The sequence below is a fragment of the Mchenga conophoros genome, linkage group LG6, assembly GCF_057382185.1.
Source record: "Mchenga conophoros isolate Kocher_MC1m ecotype Shallow Benthic linkage group LG6, M_conophoros_male_GT1.1, whole genome shotgun sequence".
NCBI lineage: Eukaryota > Metazoa > Chordata > Actinopteri > Cichliformes > Cichlidae > Mchenga > Mchenga conophoros.
Window position 1 is genome coordinate 33,903,878 of NC_140531.1, and position 17,214 is coordinate 33,921,091.

Consider the following 17,214-nt stretch of genomic DNA (forward strand, 5'->3'; position numbering starts at 1 on the left):
GATGATGGCCCATCAACAATCACAATCATGAGCGTCTCCGTGATTTTTGTCACCGGTATGGCACAGAGGAGATATGAGCAAGGTAAATACAGTGTTAAAACTGGCACTGAAAACACTGTGTATACATTCAAGGGCTCCTGTGCCTTCAGACATATGTATTGTTTGAAGAGTGGCACTACACTCAAATTAAGTACTTTGTAAAGTGCTTAGACAAGTATTTAGACGATTTTACTTAAGTAAAAGTTATAATTCCATAAGTAATTGTACTAAAGTTTTCAAAACATGTCTAAAATATATAACGTACCCACTATTGCATTATCATATGATATGTGTGATATTATTGGATGATAAATATTAATTAATCAATATGTACACTTTCATGCTTCACATATTACTACTTAATTAAATGACTAATTTTAGCTTTATCTATAGTAATACACGGTAGTAAGATGGAACAGTGGTTAGCACTGTTGCCACAGGGGTCCTAGGTTCGAAAAAGAAACCCCCCCCCCCCCCCCCCACCCCTTCCCAAAAGAAAAAAAAACAAACAAAACTCTAGCATCATAAGCCTAATATGCTGCAGGGCTGTCACATTGTAAGCCCTTGCAGAATCAGAGTAAGCAACTACATTTTAAGGAAGGAAAATGACTTTGGTATAATTCAGTTAATCGCAGGCCATGTACTTAACCATGTACTCGTAGTCATCACCACTTCCTTAATTTTGAAATACTTACCAAAACTGTGAAACAGTCCTTTGGAAAATGGGAAGTGCTCTAACAGCATGAAGTATCTTTATTATAACTTTCTTCTTTTTAACGAAGCAAAACATTTCATAATCAACTAAGCAAAGCTTTATTAAACAACCACATCAACCAGAGCAAACAAATATCAAGAAGACATTCACATTATGGACAGGTAGTTGAACGAAAGTGGACATTTAAGAAATTGCGTATGGGAGTAAAGTTCTTCATTTTGAACAGAACAGGGTGTATATTTAGAAAAATTTAAGTTCAGCAGAGAGAGCTGATTTCACTCTTGCTGCAGCCCCACTTGCAGCAAGCATTGGACAGTCCAACCACTACGTCCCGTCCTTTCCTGTCTGCGCTCCGTAGAGCCTCCAGGACCTCTTCTGTTATCGGTGAGCGAGCTGAGCGGCTGAGTCCTGCTGCTACAGAGGCTGGATTTTTCCATGGTTCGGATTCTGCAGGATCTTGCTCGCTCATAAGTTGAGGGATGGGATTTGCCTTCCATGGATCATAGGTCTTCTCTCCAATAAATGCTGACAAAAAGAATAAAAAGTAAATCTGTCAATATTGCAGTTTAATTCTTTGAAAACAAAGCACATTATAGAAAATCAGCACACAAAATCACACCGTCTTACCCGAGTCTTCTGCGCTTCTCCTCCAGCGAGAACCACCACAGGTAAAGATGACAGCTCGTATGAACTCTCTTCCACACAGTTTCACCCCATAAAAAGAGGGATGACCGTCATTGGGGCGCACCCTGTCTACCAGAGCCACCAACAAGCCCAGGGTCAAGAGCGCTGCCTTCCACATGATGCTGAACAAATACTGAAGGTATCTCGAAGGTATGTTTAAGTGTCTCTGTGGTTTGTGTTTCTTTTTGGATGTTCTTTCCACCTTTTATAGGGCCTAGCATCAGCGAGGAGGACCTGAACTCACCTCCAGTGTTCGTCATACCTCGAGATAAGGCTGGAGACCTTTACGGGCAACAATGCACTCAGAGGAAAAGAAAAGTTGTGATTAAAATGCTGAACGATACCAGAGGTGATGTCAACAGTGCCACTGGGAATCTCATCACCTGTGACCTTTAAGTGGCCTTTCTGTCCCTCACATCATTTTGATTGGGCTGTCTGACACCAGCACAGTATCACCATTAACTCTGCCTACCATGGGACTAAGATCACTATCTTTGCACCCCAAGGAAGGGTGCTGTTCACTGCTGACACACACACACACACACACACACACACACACACACACACACTAAAGAGACATTTCAGTGGACCCCACAGTGACTAATCAGTTGTGAACGTCCCATTATCATCATCGAATACTAATTATTTATAAGAGAGACACACGGGGACAGAGATAACCACCGCTTTCTGTGAATAAGAATGAATTTACATCCCATCATTTCCAATCTGTGTGACATTTTGGGCAATCAAAAAAAGTAACATTACAAGCGTTCATTTGACGTTAGAATCTAGCGAACGTGATAGACAGGTGTAACCAGCCAATCAACGGTCGAGTTTTCCAACCGATGCTTCGACCACCTCCTTACAGAGCCAACCAACATTTAGCAGAGGGAGGGGTAACGACAAGAGGGTAGCAACAGTTGCCCCGGTGAAGGCTCGGCGCCATAGTCACGGTAGTCCTGGCGACAAGAACTAAGCAACGGGAGTCAACAACAACAACCTAAATCTAAGAGGAAAAAACTTTAACGCCTAAAAAGGACAAAACCGGAACAAACAGGTGAAAAGTAAACTATCTCTGAATTTCCATTTAATTTTAGGTGAACTGTGTGTGTGCGTGTGTTTGTGCAGTCGCGAACACTCGCGCAAAATCGCTCGAGCGTTTAGGTGTTGAAAGTGGTTGCTAGCTTCCTTCCAAACGTAGACCGTTGTTATGGCGATGTCAGATCTTTGATAAGAGCACAAGATGGCGGGTGTGTTGTGGCGCCTGTCGTACTTTTTTCTGCTATTTTGTCATAATGTTCAGGTTGTTTGTCACAGTTTCGATTACCGAGAAACTCACGAGGCGAGATTTGTTACGTGGTCGTAGATTTATTCGCTATCGACGTGACTAGCTAGCAGTTGGGTAGCTTGCGTTAACGTCATAACTCAACGTGAGCGATCTCCTAGCTGGAGAGGGGGGAGCTATCACTTTCTCAACTCACATTTCAAACAAAAGCTGACTAAAGAGATTAAATACCGAAACGCACACCAAACTACACACGCACCACTGGGTTTTTAATGAGTTTTAAACGCACACAAGATGATTGCACTATGTTTCATAATCATTTAGTGACTTTGAAAAAGTTTCTTGCGCTGACATTGAATCCAGTGGAAGTGACTGTCGTGAGGTCGGTGTGCCTCATGCTTGTGTTGTGTGGCATGTTGGTTCACGCAGGATTGGCTTCTCGCGCAGTAGGATGGCCTCTAGTATTTTTTTTCTTCAGGTTATGCAATCACGGGACTATCCACAATCCGTAAATTTAATTGCTTTTTTGCTCAGCGGTTTTGATTGTTTTATTTGAGATGAAATGTCATGGCCATGGTCAGTCAGAAACATTTTGAAAATTTGATTAATTGCGTTATCTGTTATGCTGTAAGATTATACTGGTTCTTTCCGTTTTGACAAAACAGGAAAGGCTTTAGACTACTGCTTAGTCTCAGACAAAAGCCCTACTTCCTCATAAGGTTTATGTTACAGGCACACAAGGACAAACACACACATACACACACACACACACACAAGCGCTCACTCACTCTGAGTGGTCAAAGCACGGTGAGATAATAGGACAACAAAGTGTATTTCTGTGTATGTTCATAGCACCTTCATTAATGACTGTTATTTTTTCTGTATCCATAAAACCAGTGCCTCAAAGCATTGGTTGCCATGGCAACTTCTGGATACTCCGAAGACCTTCAGCCTCAGCAGGCCAACACAGTAACCATAGCAACACCTGCTTCCACCACACCCTCATCCGCAAAGACTGCACACTTCCTGTCCGAGATCCCACCAGCCTCTGGAACCATTTCGTCAGCTAACCAGTCAACTGCTGCTTCTAAAACTGGACAGGATGCACTTTGTTCTCAGGCTCCGCCCACCCAAGCCCAGAGCCAGAAGGCTGTGGTTCTGACTACTCCCACACAGCACTACGTGAACCCTAATCTTCAGCCTTCTCCAGTCCAGGAGAGTAATGGTCAAAGCAGCTCACCTCAGTACATCATAGTAACAATTCCAGGTGAGAGACTACCTTAGGAGTGACTGATACACACATACACATACACACACCAGGATTCAACATTACCAATGAACTCGTAGCCCAGGCATGTTGACTGGTCAGCTGCCAATGTTTGGATAACTGGCTGGAATGAAGCTTCACTAATGAGTATTTTTTTCTCACAGTCAGTATCTTTATGTTAAAATGCCAACAAAAGTCTTGTTGAAAATGAAGATAAAATTGTTTAAATGCAAAGGAAAGTGATCTGTTGCTCTACTTCCATCCACCGGCAGTTAGTTTTACACAGTCAAACCACTGCTGAATTAAGAAGTGAAGAAATGAAAAGAAAATGAAAACTGTCTGTGTGCAGACACTGTTTACTATATAGTTGTGAAATGTATAAATTTCACAGATTTCTTGTAAACTTTGTTGAAGGCTTACAGCAGTGTTCCATCCCTCTCTGGCAATGATTAGCGCAGCATGCAGGGTTGAGTGTTATTTAGATTAAACTAGTAGAATTTTTTTTTTCGCCACGTGTCTGTTGGATAAAGTCTCTAGACAGCTGTGTTACTTAGTTTGTCTACCAGAAACTGGATTAATATGCTTATGTGGAAGCAAATGGGTGATAAATTTCTTGCAGCAGCCCCTCTTGTACCTACTGGCATCTCTACTTCAGACTCTGGGTGCAGCTGTTTTTTTGTTTTGTAGAAATGTGTGGAGCCAATTCTAGATTGAGCACTAGGCTGTATGATCAGAGGAGAGGTATTTATCCGATAAATCTGTCCCTAATGTTTCAGATGAATACTGGCTTGGATTCAAGCTTTTTGATTTCGACAAGACAATTAGACCCTCAAAACACATTTTATTAACAGAAAAAAACTACTCCTTGAAAAAACACTGAGAATCACTAGATTTTGTATCACACACTTAATGTTTTTTTTACAACTACAGTGACTCTTTGCTTGTCTTTAAATGCACTCTCCCAGATGCTGTTTGTGGAGGAAGACTCATCGCTTTGTCACTCTGTGAATGAACTGTGTTGTTGTACTTGAAAGAAAGAGGGAATTTCCTCCACAGAAATGAATAGCTGGGTGAGGCATGTAAAACACAAGGCCTTGTTCACCTTTTTTTGCATTTCAAATCAATGTTTTAAGCTCATTACATTCGCAAACCTCATGCTCGTGATCTGGTATTTATGCAGTGCTTTCCTAGTCCCACTGTCTCCTCAAAGACTCGTTACACTTTAAGCCAGATTGAGTCATTCACACGCATTCATACAGCACTATATTCTATGCACTTTGAGCTCTTTACCTAACACACACTCACAGACTACTAATGGATGCATCTTTGGGATTTTACTATCTTGGCCAAGGACACTTTGATATGTGAAGTTGAGGAGCCGGGGATCAAACCACTAACCTCCCGGGCTAGAACCGCCCAGATATGTGGCAAACTTTGGCTTGCTCGTGGGTATTTGAATAACAGAACTTCTATGAAGGGATGTCAGTGCATGTGTGTTGTACAAACACTAAAAACATAATGCTTGGATATCCAAGCATTATGTTTTTACACAGAAAATGAGATTTCAATCTCAATTAGAATACCTAGAGCATAATATCAGAAGTAATAATAATTATTCTATTAATAATAATAAATAATAATTTTGCATTGATGTTTCCTGATCACCCATCAGTCTTATTACAGAAGATTTCTGTCATCTCTTGCTATCTCTTTAAGAAAGAAGAAGTCAGACCGATATCTAATACCTTTTTTCCAACGAAGCAGCACTGGTGCCTACTGTAGAACCGGTTCCACACATTTCCCCTGTGGGGAAAAAAAATAAAATAAAAAGGTGTTAGTGCCAAAAAGCTAGTACTGGCAAGACATTACATAATTCCTGTTCCCAAAAGTTGAATCCACTGGCTACTGGAGGGACTACCATAAGAACTTTACTGATGATTCACAGATGCAGTCTACAGATTGTGTCGGCAATGGAAGCTTTCGCCAGTGACACTAAGTAACATTCAGTCTTCAAAAATGTCCAAATGTGGGATGGTTCTCAAAAAGGCACCAAGGTAAACCTATCTCAGCACAGGCAGTCTGTTGGTGGAAAGTCCCACCAAAAAGAAAGAAAACCCACTGATGTAGAATGAACCTGTGCGGTGTGATGGTGATGCGTTATGATGACAATCTATGTGCACTGGATTGTTTGCCTTAATAGTCGGAAACTAGGGACTATGGGTAGCCAATGAATGAAACTTCACTGAACCTCTTTTCTGCTGCTTTTACTGTTATACATAGATCTTCGTATGGGGATTTTAAGAATATTTATTCTACATCAACATGTCTTTAAATTTCTGCCTAGCAGTTGTTGAATTTCTTTTGGAGAAAAGAAAAAAAACAAAACCAGAAATTTTTGGGTTGGGATGCCACAAAAGTTGCAAATCATAGTAGCAAATGTACAAAATTAGACATTACCGTAGAAATGAAGGTAGTTGTAAGATGGATTAATAACACTTTTGAGCTTAGTACTTCTTATCTAGGAAAAGTTCAATCAGCCATGGCTTATTTTAAAATGTATTCTATTAAATAAATACAAAAGCTTAGTCAAAAAAACCTAATCAGTATTTTAAAAAGTTATGCTAACTAGAGGAAATGAAAAGAGACCCCAGTGTCAGTGCCCATCTGTATGTTTATTTTAGGGCCTTCTATTTGTAGATCTTTTTTCCTGCCAGTATCGAGTGACGCTGTGCCCTCTCACCCAGAGTGAGAGCCTCACAGGCCTGTTGCCTGGGGCTTGTCTCTGCCTCATAAAGTAGGAATACAAAGTACACAATGTAACAGTATCTAGAACATGGACTACAGTAAAAAGAACAGACTTTGTGCATGTTTGTTTTCTGTATTTCAATTGTTTGATAGCTTGTTGGAAATATAGTTTAAGATTTCTATAACATGAATAATATTATGCAGTTAGGGGCATAAGTATTTAGTGACTGACACATTTTTTGTAATTTAACAAAAAAACAAAACAAAAATCGTATTAACTCTTTGAGAATTATAGCCGTTTTTTCACACAGCCCCACATCTTCAGAGGCGTAAAAGTAATTGGACAAACTAAGACAGTTTTAAAAATAAGGAGTGTTTTCTAATACTTGGATGAGATCCTATCCTGCCAATGGCCGCCTGAAGTCTGGAACTGCAGCTGCCTTCAGCTGTTCGTGGATCTCCCTGCATTCATTATTTAATAACAGAAAGGTTGCTCTGTTTGGGTCGAGGTCAGGTGACTTGATCATTGAAGAATAACCCATTTCTTTTCCTTGAGAAATTCATACTGCTTTTGCAGTATGCTTTGGGTCATAATCCACAGCACTATGGTCATTTGCACTGCGAAACCCCGTCTGATTAGTTTTGCAACATTTGGCTGAATCTGAGCAGAGACTATAGCCCCGTATGCATCGTTATTTATCCTGATACTTTTCTCAGCAGTCACGTCATCACTAAACACTAATGACTGGGTTCCACTGTTTGATATAGATCCCCATTCCATAACATTATCTTCACCATATTTAACATATAATGTTGTAAGCTGCCGAACATGAGCTATTTCTCCATTCCTCCAGACTTTTTTCTTCACATCATTCTGGCACACATTAATCTTGGTCTCATCTGTCCAAAGAACTGTGTAGGCGCTTGCTTTCTGTCAAAGTTTAATGTGGACGTCTTGTTCTTGAATGTATTTTGTGGTGTGCACTTTGTTGTAAGCTCTCTTAAATGTAGACGTTTACTCTTTGAGAGTGCTCTTGAGTTAGATATTTTGAAGCTGGAACCAAGGAATGAATTCTGTGATCATCCACTGTAGTGGTCTTTCAGGTCTTTTGTTGCTGCTGACCTGGCAAAATCAGCCCTCCTTTCTAAGAAAGCACCAGATTGTTAATTTGATGACTCCTAACGTTTTTGCTGTCTCTCAGATAGGTTTATTGATAGGTTTATTGTGGTTTTTCAGGTTAAGGATGGCTTCCCATGCTTAGATTGACAAGTAGACCTCATGTTGAATGTTCCAGTAAACAGTTGCCTAAGCAGTATCAGCACAGTTAATGAATTTGTCATGCAATAACAAGGAACTGTCTTCACCTTTCCATTAAATTGCTTCCAAGTTGTCCAATTACTTTTCTTTTTTAGGTGTTGAAAATGATTTATACAGTCATGGCTGTACGGTTAATACAGTACTTTAAAAAAAAAAAAATCAACTGAAAATCTGCACCTCAGTCATAGCTTGATTTTTTGATTTCATATCCATTGGGGTGGTGTACAGAGGCAAATTTACAAAACTTTTGGCATTGTCCAAATAATTATGAGTCATAATATATGACTAGATGTTGTTTTGCACTGTAAGGTTTAGATGGTGTTTCTTAAATGTTGCTTCAGTCTGGTCTAGAACATAACATTTACATTTTCATTATTCAATAGTTAACAATATAGCTGTAAAACGAGAAAAAAATATTTATGGTCCTTGTAACCTTCAGGTTGTATAGGCTTGGATTATTGGTAGGTGATTGAAAAAATAAAAGCAAAGTTCTCTAACAAATAACTGACTTATCAACTGTACTAATTATACCAATTGATGAAAACAATAGAATTCTAAAGTGGTGTGTTTGGGCTGGGGTTACAAACAAGCCCTAAACCAGGTTAAACAACGCAAGCCATCCTTTTTACACAGGATTGACAAATCTTGTATAAATGTATCCACCAAACCACAGACAGACTGGATTTATACTGTTGCACCAAACACAGGTGACTAGTTAGCTGTCAGACTGATGTTGTTGCCTGAATAAAAAACGTTTTCTTGTAAAATGGGAGGTGAAATTGTGATCAGAGTTATCATTTTCAAGCACCTAGGCCAGAGCGTTTAGCTATAATAATGTAAAATTCAACTGAGTGGTACATTGGGCATTAGTCAGCTATGACTTGACCAAAGTGTAGTTACTGGTAGTCTATTTCCACAATGTTCAACCTTGGTTGGAGTAAGAGCATCACAACAGGAGTAACAGTACAGGTGGTTAAAGTAAAACGTTTTCTCACCCGAAAAATAAAAACAAGTGAATATTGCCCTCTCCTCCACCCAACCTCCGTTCTCTATTTTCTCCCGCTGTTGTCAACCCACACGTATCTCTCTTTTTTCCCCTCTCATCTGATCTCCATGTTTACAAGATGGAGGGATTTCTTTCTCCATCTGGGGAGATTAGCTGTCCAAGGCTGTCCCTTCTGCATACAAGATATAAGGATGAAATGAGAATTGGACAGACACACTTCTCCTCCTCCTCACTGTCCATCAGTAGAGCAAAAAAAGAAACTTGATTGCGAGATGTTCTGTGGTGGCTGTTATTACGATTTGGAACCAGTCTGTCGTGAGTGCTTCGCTTGAAGCGATGGTGGATGGGTTTTCAGTTAAATGTGCCTGATCGTCAAATGAAACCTTTCTCCTTTACCTTTTGTGTTTCATCCACAGATGACTCTGTGCCCTCCAGTGACAGTTTGTCAGACTCCAGCCCGCCCGCCCCTGGTGTACCTACTCAGGTGGTCCAATCAGTGCAGACCACCCCACAGGTAAGATGCACACATATATTCATTATGATGGGAATCCCCCTGTATGTTGGAGACAATGTGGACACCAACGAGCACACCACACATACTGTGGGACTGCTCTTTGATCAGGACTTACTGGAATGACATTCACGAAACACTACAAGAAATTTTCAACTTTCAATCTGACGCTCTGGCTTTATACATCAACAGAGGTCAGTGTTGCAAGCCGTGTCTCAGGCAGCCAAGAGGAATCAGACAGGCCACGTCAACAATCTACAGTCTGTGCATATAACCCCAGAGGTAAGGAAGATAATTCCTCTCATCACTTCATCAGCATGTCAGTCATGCCACACCACGTACATTGATCTGCAACAGCACACCGCTGCCAGTTTTGTTTCATTAGTTGTAATCCTTAATAGCCTGCTATCATACAATTAAGTTAACAAATTGGGTTTAATTAATGTGTAATCAACATGTTGAGTGCACAGTATGATATTACTGAAGACCGGGAGAACCTCGTGGGCAGTCAAAGAGACAGTTACTTTTCAGGACTCGATGAAAGCAAATCAAATATTGAACTTGGTGAACGAATGCGTGCTCTGCTTGTCTTCTTCATAATGCCTGATGAAGATTAAGACATTGCTTTTGTATAAATGTTTTAAGGAATATTTTTGCAACCAATTTGAAATTGCCAGAAAGATAACTTCATGCCAAGTGGATGTGTAGAAAGAGAACAGTTTTGCAGCTTTTTACCTAGTAGTCACACCAGCATAGCATGTATTAAGCTTGCATTTCATTGAGTTGAAATGTACTATAACAAGTGCATCTTGTATAGTAACTCCTTAGAATTAAAAAAAAAAAATAGAATATAGCTTTTCAGTCACAAATGTGAAATCAAAAGGTTTAGCAGTCTTGTTCACACTGTGCCCACACATATTTTATGTTCCGGTTAAAGAGTCGATTTGTCTTTCCGTCATTACAATATTTACTATCTGCTTTAATAAGTAAAATACGAATAATTATCGAGAGCATAACTGATGCACGCTAAGTTTCACTGCACCCTTCACTTCAATTACACTTTAATTACATTAGTTATCTTTAGTTATAGAGTGCTTTTCACAGTTGTTCATGCAACACCATCATAAGGAGCAGATTTTAATAAAGTGGGACATTCAAAACATATCTGCATGTTGCTGAGTTATGTCATTAGGTGGAAAATGCAACTGTTAGTCATGTTGAGCACAGTCTGTTAGTGTGACACTTTAAATTGTGAGATGTGGGGTGCCATCTCCTTTCCTTTAGGAGGATGGTCCAATATATTCTATGCTAAAGGAGGACTTCATTCAGTTCTTGCAACCCTTTAATTGTGTTAATCTCCTTTTTGCTAATTTTTCAGGTAGAGCATGTGTACTCTGGCCAGATCCAATATGTGGATGGAGCAGGAGATGCAACTTTCACCACACCCACCATGTAAGTAGTAAAGCACCTGATCTGTCTGTCTGTTTGCTCTATGCTCACACGTTCAGTTACACACACTCTGAAACTTTGCTCGTCACAGAGCCATTGATATATTTCATTGTCTGTGTCTTTTCTTGTCCAGTCGACCGAACAATTACCCCTTCTCCGAGTCGCCCCTGTATTCCCAGACACCTCCTACGTCCGCCTCCACCTTTTACGAGGCCACGCCCAGCTCTGAGTCAGACATCACTGGATCTGTGACTTCACAGCCAGTTTCTGTGGCAACAGCAGGAGCCAGCAGCACAGCAGCTGCTGCAGGTGGAGGTGGTTACGTTATTCAAGGAGGTTATGTCTTAGGAGCAGGAGGAACTCCAACAGCAGGTGGAGGAGGAGGAGGACAGAGTTACTCCAGCCCCAACTCTCGTGCCCCACCTGCTACCGTGAGTCGAAAAGTTGAAAGTGAAGCACATCTATGATCCGTGACAGCCTACCACCCAAAGGTTCAAATACTGTGACGTCCTTTTTCCCCAGGTGCAGTGGCTCTGTGATAATTACGAGGGGGCTGAGGGGGTGAGTTTACCTCGCTGCACCCTCTACTACCACTACCTGCTTCACTGCCAGGAACAGAAACTAGAACCTGTTAATGCTGCATCTTTTGGAAAACTCATCAGGTCTGTCTTCATGGGGCTGCGTACACGGAGATTAGGAACCAGGTACAGAAAAACACGCATACAGACACACATACACGAACTGTGCAAGACCAGTCTCTCAAGGGTTTATCATAACTTTTTCCTGTGTATGTTTCAGAGGGAACTCTAAGTACCACTACTATGGTCTGAGGATCAAATCCGGGTCACCTCTGCTCAGACTGATGGATGAACAACAGCACATGGCGATGAGGCAGCAGCCTTTCTCACAGAAAAACAGGTAGCCACCCATGCACTCTAAAACTTGTCCTTGAGCCATTACAGGTACTGAGCTTCTAAATATAGTATGAAATACTAGTAGAGTACATCATTGCTGAAAAATATTCCTCCTGTGGTTTATGATTTCATTCTATGCATGGATGACATTTCGTTCTTATCCACAACTGGTCCTCCTGTCGGGTTTTACGTTATTTTGTCAAAACTGAACACCTTGTGTGAAAAGATCCACTCAAACAAAAATATGTAAAAATAGAACAATGCACACATATATTCATATATTCATTAACTCTGGCTCTGTTTCTGTGTGAATGATGTGACAAATAGGGTAAAGCCAGTTCAGAAGTCACAGGGGATCACCAACGGCACAGTAGGCGGGATAGGTCAACAGCAGGGCTCGACACTTTGTGACATTTCGGCCCAGGTGCAACAGTACCAGCAGTTCCTAGGTGAGGAACACCTGCACATTGTTCATCATTGTTTCTTTTTTAGTATATTGAATAAGCAGTTTAAAAAATGGATGGATATGATTTTATTTCAAATGATACTGAATCAACTCTCCGTGGTTCCTGTTTCCTGTGCATTATCATGTGCAGAGGCATCAAAGCAATTGCCAGACTTTGTGGAAATTGATCTTCAAGATCGAACCCTGCCCGATGGGATCCTTTTAGAGCACCTCAAGGCCTTTCAGACTCTGTACAGAGAACACTGTGAGGTATGCAGCTTAGACAAAAGAAATGACATGGAGACTGAATATAATAGACATGCTTTCCATGTGTGTGTACTTATTTCTCTTGCCATTATTTACTTATTTCTCTTGCCATTTCATTTTGTCATTGAAAAAAGCAAGGTTCTTGTAGTTGTTGTAAAGCACAGTAACATCAGCTTCTGAAGAAATGCAAACAGAAACACTGAAGTGAAGTTGTGCTCATTCACAAAGTAGTTTTGGATGATTCACACAGTTCAAAATAATCTTTATTTTATGTTGGACATTGATGCAACCCCTAAGTTTATCCAGCCCAGTTTCTTCTAATTTTCTATCCTGTGTAAATTAGCATCGGGTTTCACTCGCTGAGCCTATTACTTGAAATTTTTAACATAAATACAAGCATCCAGCTGTGCAGTGTTATACATACAGGTCCCATGAACACCTCTGTGATGCTAAGTGTGATCCTCGCAGGCTATTCTGGATGTGATGGTCAACCTTCAGTTCACTCTTGTTGAGACCTTGTGGAAATCATTCTGGAGGTTTAGCCAGAGCAATGATGCAGAATCGCTCAACCTGTAAGTATTGCAAACACACTCAAATGTGTGCACCCAAGCATCCCCTGCTGAAACTGAAGCTGATCAGCTGTTTCACATGCCCACCCAGACACAACGAGTCTGAGAAGCGACTGCCCAAATCGTGCCTGGTGGTGCTGTGTAAGTTTGAGCCAGTGCTACGCTGGACGAGAGAGTGCGACAACCTGCTGTACCAGACTCTGGTGGAGATCCTCATCCCTGATGTACTGAGACCCATTCCAAGTAAGTTAATAATGTCATGTAGAAACGTTTTAATTTTCTGCGAAACCCACCTGAATACGTTTCAGTGCTGTTTTAGTGATGTATACTGTATGTAAGAATTATACACTGCGGCTCATTTAAAATGGAGAGAAGTGTTCCTGTGTTTTTGTATATCCCTGTAAATTGCATCTTTCCTCTGCATCACCGCCATCAGGTGCCTTAACTCAGGCCATCCGCAACTTTGCCAAAAGTCTGGAAAACTGGTTGACAGGTGCCATGATGAACATCCCAGAGGAGATGGTTCGCATAAAGGTATTTTTATTTTTTTTTACACTGAGCTCTGTATCCGTGTTTTAATTTAGAGCTTTTTCTTTAATACACGGGTGCATCCCTTAGCACTTAGCTCACCTTACATCACCAAATGTAAGCTGATAAGTGGGATTTGTGATGTATTTTCTGACTTGGTGGTTTTTAGTGCTGCCATATTGTGATGGAAAAATGTGACTTGTCCTCTTTATGGCTCTTTTTGACAATGGTACTTTATTTCTCCTCGCTTTTACTTTCAGGTGGTGTGCATTGGCTCTTTCTCCCAGACGCTGCGTCGTTACACCAGTCTGAACCACCTGGCTCAGGCTGCCCGGGCCGTCCTCCAGAACTCAGCTCAGATCAACCAGATGCTCTCTGACCTCAATCGGGTTGATTTCAATAACGTACAGGTCTGCCAGTACTGCCGTCTGTGTCTCCTGCGCTTACCTGCTGCTGTACAGTGTTTTTTAAAATAAAACAGCAGATTGCTCACTGTGCTTGCCTGCGTCCCCCTCAGGAACAGGCATCCTGGGTTTGTCAGTGTGAAGACCGTTTGATCCAGAGGCTGGAGCAAGACTTTAAAGCGACTCTGCAGCAGCAAAACTCTCTGGAACAGTGGGCTACCTGGCTAGATAGTGTTGTGTCCCAGGTCCTAAAGCCCTATGAGCACAACCCTATGGCCCTGCCAAAGGCTGCAAAGGTTTTCCTGCTCAACTGGTCTTTCTACAGGTGAGGGGAAATGGGGGAAAATGGGCTTTGTAAAGATGCAGTTTTATGTTAAAGAAACATTTTCTGAATCTTTTCTTTTCTTCACCAGTTCTATGGTAATCCGGGACTTGACTCTGCGCAGTGCTGCAAGTTTTGGGTCCTTTCATCTGATCCGCTTGCTGTATGATGAGTACATGTACTACCTAATCGAGCACAGAGTGGCTCAGGCTAGAGGAGAAACTCCCATAGCAGTCATGGCAGAAGTATGTACCTGAACACACACTCATACTTGTATTCCACTTTTGAATTAAGTTTATAAATATGTCTATAAATGAGAACCTTCACAAACATTTATAAATGTGCTTTCTTTGCCATGGACACAGTTTGCCAGTACTGTCAAGAGCCGGACCTCTCAAGATATTGAAAAAGGTAAATGAGGATGGTTTTCCTTAAATACTCTTTTATTAGGATTCCTCATAAGCACCAGCCTCAGCCTTAGCCGTTTTGCTACTTTGTAACCGCAGCAGTTGCCCCCTGCTGGCCATTACAAAGAATGCTGAATTAATGCACTTCTGCATTGACTTCACTTTTCAGACACTCGTCCATCTTTTATGAAACTCTTTGCGTTACAGATTTAGAGTTCACACCTTTTTCTTTTTTTAAATGCAAACAATAACAAGGTCCCCACTGAGGAGAAGTTTTTATTACAATATGATGACATCAGCGGTTTTTAGAGGTCATTTATGGTGATATCAGTATTGTTAATATGGAAATGGAGCAAAGTATATTTTGCATCATTGTGAAGTCATGAAATCATGTTTTAAGTTAAAGCAACGAAAGTGCTGAACTTTTGCCTTATTTGTGTTACCCTGACCTTTGACCTTACATACTAAAATGGTATACTTTAGTATGTAATGTTTAGTATATTGTTGTGAAGTTTGAAGATCATCCATAAGAAACTGTGGGTAATATAAAGGGGTTTTTTTGTTTTGTTTTTTCTACAGATTTTTAAATTTGGTGGTTTGATCCAATTTTAATCAAAATAAAATCAGCTTGAGGCGCTATTACATAGAGATGGTGGGGAGGAAGAACTCATGTTTAGGGGGAGAAAAGAAAAAGATGGTGAGACAAAGAGAAGACAAATGAAATATGTATGCATTAGAGATTCAAACAAAAAACAAAACAAAAGTGCACAGTAGCTGCTGCAACAGGCCAACACTCAGCATGGCACCGTGGTATTTACTTATTGTCTTTCATGTCTCAGAAGAAGAGGAGGAGGATGACGATGAATATAGTGAGGAGGACACTGGAGATTTGGTGCTGCAGTCCAGCTCTCTGAGCGCGGTTGATGATGAGAAGGAGGTGATGGAGCCGCCAGTCAAACAGCCCAGGACAAACTTAAGCCTGCACACGCTCAATGAGACCGACAGCACACCACCTTAGCTAATCACCTGTACGGTTAGCACAATGCTTGACACATGCCTTTGCTTTAAGTTTCAAATCATGTCATCTCGTTCTGTCGCACCATGTGAGCTTCTGGTTTGCATGTTTGGTCGTCTGTGGTGAGAAAGTGGGAGGGCCTTTTGCCAAATTTTCTCTGCTGTACTGTTTGTGCTGCAGCCTTTATGTTTACCTTCACTTTATCATTTCACAGTCCCCCCCTCGTTCCCTGTGCCTTCCCTGCCTTTTCAGTGGCTGCTCCTGCCCAGCCTGAATTATATATACGCATATTCTTGATTCCCTCCCATCCCGCCTTAACCACTGACCTGATTGCTGTGGAGAGATTCATTGTCCTCTAAACTCAAATATCACTTTAATTACCTTTAACACAATGACTATGCAGGGGAGCTGGACTTGAATGAATGATATTGTCTGAAAAATATATTTGTTTAAGAGTAGCATCTAGAATGATACTGCATCATGAATTTTTGTTGGCACATGGACGTTGAGTGAAAGGTATTTGGCTTTATAAATGTGACTCCTTATTCATTTGGCCAACTAACTGATACGCTGTGCCTTTTGAGAGATTTCTAGGCTTAACAAAAAAAGGTTGTGCTCTATATATTCTGTATCGGTGGTTCAATAAATGAAGGTCCTGTGAAGTAGTCGTGGTGTTGTCATGAACTTTTTGTAGCTGTTAAAAGAAAAAAAAAAATTGATCGTCTAGTTTTGTGATGATTCTGCCTGGTTTGTTTTTCTTCATCCATCCTTTCTTTCATCATCAACATCTTTCTTTCACACATAAACATCCAGATGACTCGAGTGCAACCCCCCCCCCAGCTTTTCCCACCTGATCAGCTCCACATATTTTGCAATCTTTGTACCAGCTAGATGTACCAGCTATCTCAAAGTTTTTGTAGTGTAAGAGTAGATGTTTATTTACACAGAAAGTGTGTATGCTGGACGTTTGTAGATAACTTATATTATTTACCTTTTTGTGAACGCCGTAATATATCCAAAATATTCGTATGTTGTTTAACCATTATTGCCTTAATAAGTATGTCGTGGTATGTCCACCAGCCAGAGTCTTGAGCTATATTTTTATTGTGATGATGGACCAAGCATGTGAGTATGGTGACTTAAGATTAACCCCCTCAAAGAGCACACGCTCAACCAGCAGCAATGTGTGACTGTGGGACTGAGGGGAAAAGAAATAAAAATATTATAATGGTAGTGGGATGTCCCTCAGGACCACCTGATTACAAAGATGTCACCAAAGAACATAACAAAGGAGAAAAAAAAAAGTATGTTTACATTTATATAT

At 40.8% G+C, this 17,214-nt stretch overlaps 2 protein-coding genes across 11 annotated transcripts; one reads left to right on the forward strand and one right to left on the reverse strand.

Moving 5' to 3' along the window:
* Positions 1-855: 855 nt before the first annotated feature.
* rln3b (relaxin 3b) lies at positions 856-3,572 on the reverse strand. Of its 7 annotated transcripts, none has more exons than XM_085277619.1 (4): positions 3,512-3,572; positions 1,641-1,906; positions 1,382-1,507; positions 856-1,279 (listed from the first exon to the last, which is right to left on the reverse strand). In XM_085277619.1, exons 2-4 carry the CDS (start codon positions 1,696-1,698, stop codon positions 1,011-1,013), a joined length of 453 nt encoding a protein of 150 aa, XP_085133745.1. In that variant the 5' UTR covers positions 1,699-1,906; positions 3,512-3,572; the 3' UTR covers positions 856-1,010. The 7 variants fall into 7 exon arrangements, with proteins under 7 accessions (XP_085133745.1, XP_085133750.1, XP_085133749.1 ...); XM_085277624.1 differs by lacking the exon at positions 3,512-3,572 and having other exon boundaries at positions 1,683-1,720; positions 1,822-2,331; XM_085277623.1 differs by lacking the exon at positions 3,512-3,572 and having other exon boundaries at positions 1,683-1,739; positions 1,822-2,331.
* Positions 1,076-16,552, forward strand: rfx1b (regulatory factor X, 1b (influences HLA class II expression)). 4 transcript variants are annotated; one of them, XM_085277614.1, is made up of 19 exons: positions 1,076-1,298; positions 1,408-1,588; positions 3,621-3,990; positions 9,476-9,573; positions 9,763-9,852; positions 10,949-11,022; positions 11,153-11,450; positions 11,542-11,723; positions 11,818-11,937; positions 12,261-12,382; positions 12,530-12,648; positions 13,114-13,217; positions 13,306-13,457; positions 13,651-13,748; positions 14,003-14,152; positions 14,260-14,471; positions 14,560-14,713; positions 14,834-14,879; positions 15,715-16,552. In XM_085277614.1, exons 3-19 carry the CDS (start codon positions 3,642-3,644, stop codon positions 15,891-15,893), a joined length of 2,547 nt encoding a protein of 848 aa, XP_085133740.1. In that variant the 5' UTR covers positions 1,076-1,298; positions 1,408-1,588; positions 3,621-3,641; the 3' UTR covers positions 15,894-16,552. The 4 variants fall into 4 exon arrangements, with proteins under 4 accessions (XP_085133740.1, XP_085133739.1, XP_085133738.1 ...); XM_085277613.1 differs by lacking the exons at positions 1,076-1,298; positions 1,408-1,588 and adding an exon at positions 2,364-2,495; XM_085277612.1 differs by lacking the exons at positions 1,076-1,298; positions 1,408-1,588 and adding an exon at positions 3,027-3,530 and having other exon boundaries at positions 15,718-16,552.
* The last annotated feature ends 662 nt before the right edge of the window (positions 16,553-17,214 follow it).